This window comes from Fulmarus glacialis, unplaced genomic scaffold (genome assembly GCF_000690835.1).
Source record: "Fulmarus glacialis isolate BGI_N327 unplaced genomic scaffold, ASM69083v1 scaffold40584, whole genome shotgun sequence".
Classification (NCBI taxonomy): Eukaryota; Metazoa; Chordata; class Aves; order Procellariiformes; family Procellariidae; genus Fulmarus; species Fulmarus glacialis.
Window position 1 is genome coordinate 15519 of NW_009210624.1, and position 6754 is coordinate 22272.

The 6754-nt window shown below is 51.7% G+C and overlaps 1 protein-coding gene across 1 annotated transcript in view; it reads right to left on the reverse strand.

The window, feature by feature from the left end:
* The window catches only part of LOC104076387 (solute carrier family 41 member 1-like), a 17112-nt gene extending 11232 nt beyond the window's left edge, over positions 1-5880 (reverse strand). The window contains 1 exon segment of the mRNA XM_009577228.1: positions 5281-5880. Within this exon segment, the coding sequence (XP_009575523.1) occupies positions 5281-5658 (378 nt within the window). The 5' untranslated portion in view covers positions 5659-5880.
* Positions 5881-6754: the final 874 nt, after the last annotated feature.

A 6754-nucleotide genomic window follows, 5' to 3' on the forward strand; every position in this document is an offset into this window, starting at 1 on the left:
CAGGTGAGAGCCATTCCCTCCACGTGCGTCTTACAACTACCTTTTGGAGCAAGGAATTGCTGCTCCCTGATCCTGCCAGCTCCAAAAAGCAGCCCACTGTGGTCTCCGTCCCCCCCTACCTCACGTGAGATGCGTGCCCTCACCCGGCACCTACATTACTCAGGTATTTTCTAACTACTATAGCTCTACAGTCAAGTCAGCTCCCTTGGGCACGAGGCAGAATAGGCAGCCATGCTTATTTAGGAAAAAACGAAGAGTAATTGCAGGGTAAGCAGTCTTAAAGGAGAGCAGCTGGCTTCCATGAAAACACAAAACCACCCCCAAAAAACCTCACAACCGCATTTAAAAAACACATTGCAAGCTACAGAAAACTCATTACCCGATTCTTTATTTTCATGAATGTTTTGCAAGAAGGCCCTGTGTCCAAAATAACTCCTGCTTCCCACATTGCCTGACTGCCATACTCCTTAAAGGACACCGAGCACGGCTGGAATCGCACTCTCAACAGCCGGCTGCTGCGCTGAACACATTAACAGTCAGGGCTCTCGCAGCTTTCTTCCTGCAAACATTACCTGCAACGGGCTCCATCTCTCGCAGCACTCTCCTTGACAGTGTCAGACCGTCAGGCTATCTAGCCAACAGGACACGTATTTCTTTCTAGGACAAGGAACATTATCAGCCAACACCTTACAGCAAATACAAGTCACTCTACCTGCCTGACTAACACCTTCCTGTGGGGAAGGACTTCAGTTATTTTTGTTTATTTTTCCATCCTTTGTGCTGCTCGCCTTCACCACTGAGCCAACAAATTCCAGTTTCCTGCCGGGTCCTTTGAAATACCATGTTCAAGCTGCATTCACTTGAAAAACCATTTGAGAGAAAACTGTGATCACAGGAGGCAGGTAAGTGCTTGAGGTGGATGAGCTGGGACCATTTTTCCTCAAAGGGAAAGAACTGTTTTCCGGTCAATAAAAATCCCCTTAACGTTTCTGACAGCTTTGTAAGACAAGCTAGCCGTGCTCTCCAGCTCCCAGGTGCACAGATGAAAGCTGCTCAGCTATTTCAGGCACAGCCACAACCCTCTCCCTGCTCGAGGACAAGGCTCCTGAGGATACCCGGTTTCCAGACTCTCCCGATGCAATGAACAGTCCTTTCCCAGTCACTGTGATGGGCAGCACCTAAGGAAACCACCATGGTCCCTGCAGCCCCTGCTCCAACCACCCTGCACCCAGCTAACCTGAGCTCCTGACTTGGGAGACCTTTCCACCGCAGCCAGAGGCACTCTGAAAGGGTACGGCTCTGCACGACTCTCTGAGCAGGGAGACATTTGAGTTCAGTGCTCACTGCCGAGCAGGGCAGGAGGGAGAATCAGTCTGAAATACTTCATGCGACACAGCTGCACATCAGGCTGTGCTTCCTTTAAGGTCACATCTAGGAACAGGCGAGCTCGGCTCTCCTCAGTCTATTTTTAGGCAGGCATTATGATTATTTTGCTGCGTGTTGTACCGCTGAATCTTTTGCTACGACTTCCTTTAGCAGTATCTAGAATTCAATCAGCAAGCAACACGCTCCCACTTCCCAGCAGGACGAGCTGGGTGTCACCAGAATCACTTAATGAAAGGAACATCGTCATTAGTCAGACCGCAGGCTGGAAGTGCTATGCAAAAGTTTCCTGGCTCTTTCTGCCTCCAGAGATCATAGAGGCAGGATCAGGCAATAGCTAGCACAAGTTTGCAGCCCTCCCTCACCTTGTCCAAACCCTGGCTTTGTAAATTAATCTTTAAAGGAGGCTGCACTGCAAGCTGCTGCCAGAAGCCGCTGTAACTGGAGCCTGCTAAAGCAGCTCCCTGAGCAAGACAGGGGTGTTCCTGGAGAAAGGAATAAAAGCCATCTTTGGGGAAGGAAAACAAGGAGATTTCTGCAGACATCAGCAGCTTGCTCACTGCAAAGAGCAGGACCCATGGGCTCCTGCCAACTTTCTTAATATAAGATGTTATACAACACTGGTTTACGGGCATTTAGTACGTCTCGAAGGCCTCCCTGGCTCCTGCAGAGAAGAAAGCTCCCTGCAGAGACACGTGCCCACGATGTGGCTCCAAGGGGAGAACCAGAGCCAGACTATTTGGGGAAGACAAAAATGGGAAAGAGAAGAGGAAAGATGAATTTAAGTTCAGGACATCGAGCTGTCAAAATCCCTTTCCCCCCTGTAACAGCCCCTCCCAGAAGCACAGAAATAAGCTGTTTTCAGGGGCGAGGAGGGAGGCTAACACAGCACACAAGATCCTCCAAGATGGTTCAGTCTGCTCCATGCAAAGGCGAACACACCGCGCTGGGAAGCAAGGGGGCTCCCGGCTGGCTTTCAGCAGAGCTGTGTAAGAGAATTACAGGAGAGACACTTTATCTCCAGCACCTCCTCCCTGCCCTCTGGGGGTGGGGGGGCATAGAGACTATAAGCAATCTAGGTTTAACTTATTTCAGCTTCATTTTCTACTAAGCCTGCAGTCCCTTTGAACACAAATCTACCCAGATACCAGAAGCACCAGACCTCGGTCTCTGCTGTGCAGCACTGGAGAGGTGAGATCGGACCCCGGCCTGCCAGAGGTTCTGGAAGAAACATCAAACCCCAGGTGGTGTTTTGCAGTTTCCTGCAGGCTCACTGCCTTTCAGAAGCTTTGCACCTGCAGACAACAGATATTTCCAAGGTAACAGCTGTTTCTCAGCCTCTGTCATTTTTAGTCACCGCGTGTGAAGTTAAGGCTTACAAGAGTCATGAGTAACAGCGTGGTTTTGCTCAGATTATAGCAGGATGGTGATTCATGACAGCTCAGAGGGGAGGGATGCGCTGCAGGTTGGAGCTATGACTGCTTTGGTGTGGCTGCTTCGCACAGCGCGCTTCTCCCAGCGCTCTCCCTCGAAACGCAAAGGAACAAGCGGCCTTACCAGGAGAGCTACAGCTCCAGGGCTGCACTCCCCACTGGCCCCGGCTAAGACCACCCCAGAGGGATGCTAACACCGCAGGTGGTCAAGCAGGGGAAATGAGCAGACTCCCTCCTCCGTACGAAATACTGTCCATCCCATCCAAAGGATCTCCAGGGAGCAGACAAGTCCGGAAAACAACAATCGGGGCTCTGCTGGGAGAGGGGACTGTGCCAATAGTCTTCTACTGTACACAAAAAAGCAGCTGGAGCGCTCACATGTTACCTGGCCCAAAGGTCTCTCCAGTCCCAAAGGGAGCAGAGGCAAATTCTCCTCCAGAGAGACAAATTCATAGGGACACATTAATGGGACAGCATGGCCACAGGCCAGGGCTGCTTGTTTTCACAGTGGGGAGACCAATTACAGCTGGCTGATTAGTCCGTTTATCCAAAACAGAGGAAATTGAGTGTATGGAGCCCTCCATCCATCGCAAACCATGGCTGCATCCAAAGCAATGGGACTCCAGTCCGCCCCAGTACACCAGCTAACCCCTCCACATGCTTCCCCCCTTTCATCCAAGGCTTTGAGTCTCTGGGATGCCAGGATCAGCTCTCCAGACTCTGCAGGTGAGCAAGACGAGACCACAGGCTTCCCGTCTCCCTTTTCCACCCTATGGCATTTAGGTACGTCATTTAATCCCAACGCTAAAGGGAGTTAGAGGAGTTGGCAGGACAAGCTGCACAGCCACACGATGAGCTGCTGTGGGGCAGAGGAATTATTTATTTCTAATGGCCATAAAAAAAAAGGCAGGAGAACACAGCAGTATGCTGCAGTATCCCACCCCTGCCCTGCTCCTCCCTGGCCAGAAGGGCTGTTCCTTCTCCAGGAAAGGCTTTAGGTTGGGTTCAAATCACTGGGAAATTGCCAGAAGAGCCACGCATGAGTTTACGGGACCTTGCAAAGGGAAACATGCTTGAAATGTCTTTCTTTTTCAGAAAATTATTCCTGCAAATCTCTCCCAGATTAATTTAGTGCAGCCTTTCCTGTTTTGAGTCACTTCACAGCTCTCTCAACAGGCTGCATCAAGAGAAACGGTAAGGTTGACCAGTGTGCAAAGGCTTACAGGGAAATACCCATTAGGGGCAAGAAAGGAAGAGAAGTGTCTGCTTGACCACCCACAAATACAAAAAAAGCCTGACTTACCCTACTGGCACACAGCTCGGGTGGAGATGACCGTAACTGCCAGCAGTACAGACAAGTGACTGACATTCAAGTCTTTCTATGCCAATACTGCAAGGGCTTGTTTACCTCACTTAAACAAACAGAGGAGCTTCAAGCAGAGCATTTTTGGTTGACCACAGTTCCAAAATGGCTGCCTCCTCCATCCAAACAGTTTCATAAACCTACACTGCACGGATGATCAGGTTTTGTGCCTTACTCACCGTTTTGGTCTGGGCATCAAGACAACTCTGCACAGCCTGTCTTTCAGAGCAAAGGACAGCTCTGAGAGGTTAAGCAGCTGATCTGCTGCCAGAGACACGCTTGGAAAACTCGTGCTAGAGAGACGGCGCAGGAGCCACGGTCCATGAAGTCACATTTGCCACATAAAACCTAAGCAAGCTGCACAACTGTTGGGTTCCCACAGTGCCACCTGTCACGAGAGACCTAATGAGAGATCATGTCTGGTAACACATCAATTTTCATCCAGAGGTAACAGCCAGCTCTCTGGCTGGTCTTTCCAAAGCATCACCTCCACACACCCCTCAGGAGGAACCACCCTGTTAGCCCAGTTGACCCTGGCCACTTCAAGAGCATGAGAAGGCAGCATAAGGGCCACTCAGCCAGCCTTCGAACTTCGGAGCAAGCCACCATGCAAGTGTCCCGCGCACACTGCGGCAGGCAAATCGTTAACCTGGCTGGCACGAGCCTGGCGTGCTGGAACAGCGCAGCAAACATCCAAGATGGAAAAGGGACACAGGACCTGTGGAACTAGCGACTGGAGATAGGATGTCTACAGCCACCATCAGGAAAGCGCTTTGTTTCAAGCCGTAAAGCACAGAGCGGTCTCAGTGCCCAGGCAGGCGCTTTGGCTGCACATGTGCCAGCTACAACCTCCTCCTTGGAGCCGGAGCAGGGCAGCTGCAGTGCAGGGGTGCCCGCAGCCTCTCCTCCCCTCTCTCCAGACACCACCGAGGTCTCCCCCTGTCTCCCCCTACCCCATCCGGCATGCAGGGTCTCCTCCCCGCACACTTGCTATCTGCTGAACAAGCCTTATTCGGAGTCCCTCCCGGCTTGGGAACAAGCCATGGTCTACAGAGACAGGATTCAGAGCCCAGTGCCATGCCAGGGAAGTATCTGTCCTACCTGTACAATGTCCAGCACCATTCCAGCAGCAACTGTCCCAAAGCCTGCCAGGAGGAACGGAAAGAGGACTTGTAGCCCAATGGAAAAGGACGTCTCCTTGAGGGGTGAGGCTGGCTCAGGACCTCGGTCTGTGCTGGTGTCATCACTTTCATTGCTCTGACTGCCGTTTTCCAGCAGGGCATCTTCTTCTCGCACCCCTTTAGCATTGGCACGGGACTCCAACACTACCACTTCTACCCCATCACTGTCGGGTCCCAGAAAATCTGAGGGCTCCACCAGCTGTCCCCGGTCCGGACTGGTGAGACAGTCCACGGGCACAATGGGCAGCACAGCCCCATTGGCCTGGTGGGTCTCCTTCTGCTCTGGCTTGGAAGACATGCTGCAGAGAGGCTATCCTGACCTTTGGCGTGGTGGGCCTACAGCCAGCAGCTGTTCCAGAAGAGATCTTCTGCCAGGAGCTTATACAAATGGCCTTTCCAGCATCTAGAGGCGACCTCTCCTATCCCTGCTCGCCTGCCTTTGAGTGCAGAGACTGCTCCTGCAGCAGAGATCCCCATCAAGCAAAGTCCAGGAATGAAGGACACCAACCACTGAGCTAGCAGAGAACACTGCAGGAACTGGGAACTACAGTAAATTCACTCTAGTTCTCCTCCTCTCCAGCACTGTGCGGTACAGCAGCCACCGAGACAGGATCCAAGCTTTTCTTCTTTGATGTATGACACTTTAGTGCATCTTTCTCCAGGTCTTCTTCTAGCAGCACGACTGCTGTGATGGGGCACACAAGGCAGAGAGAAGAACAGATGAAGTAAAGATGACTGAATAACACAGAAGCTTAAAGTGATGAGGAAGCAGAGGGTAGATACGAGAGGGACTGGCTTTTAGAGATGATACAATCCAGAAAAGCTCTTCTTACTACCAGGGCTTTGTCACTTTCTCCGGTGGCACTGTCCCTCTGCAGAATTTGAAGGCTCCTGTGGGCGTTTGCTCTGTTTCAGCCTGGTTTGCGCTCCCTGCCAAAACAGCCAGCAATACCAGCAAGCTCCAAGTGTCACTGTCGTCTTCCTCTTCCAGAAGAATTTCTCACCTTACAGCACGAGGCAACGAGAGTTCTTATTTAAAGTAACAGCAAGTTCCCAGTTACGGTTACTTACTGAGCTGAGCAGGCTGTAGGGTGGGAGCTGGCATTTGGACAGCCTTAGATTTAACGTCACTCTCCAAGAACTCGTCTTTCACCTGAAATATACGGGAGGAAAACGGATATTCTGTCAGGTCTTGTGGCAGTCAGCATAACAGCTCATTCATTCAACAACGCTTTCCTCCAACATACGTCGAAGGCTGTACTATCCCCTTGACTCTTTCACAACCCTTTGCACGCTTCAGGGGGGCTGCGTCGGGGACCCGCGGGGAAGAGCAGCTCTGCTCCCCATGCCCCAGAAGCGAGCACCCAGGAGGGACCCCCCAGCCGCAGGACAGG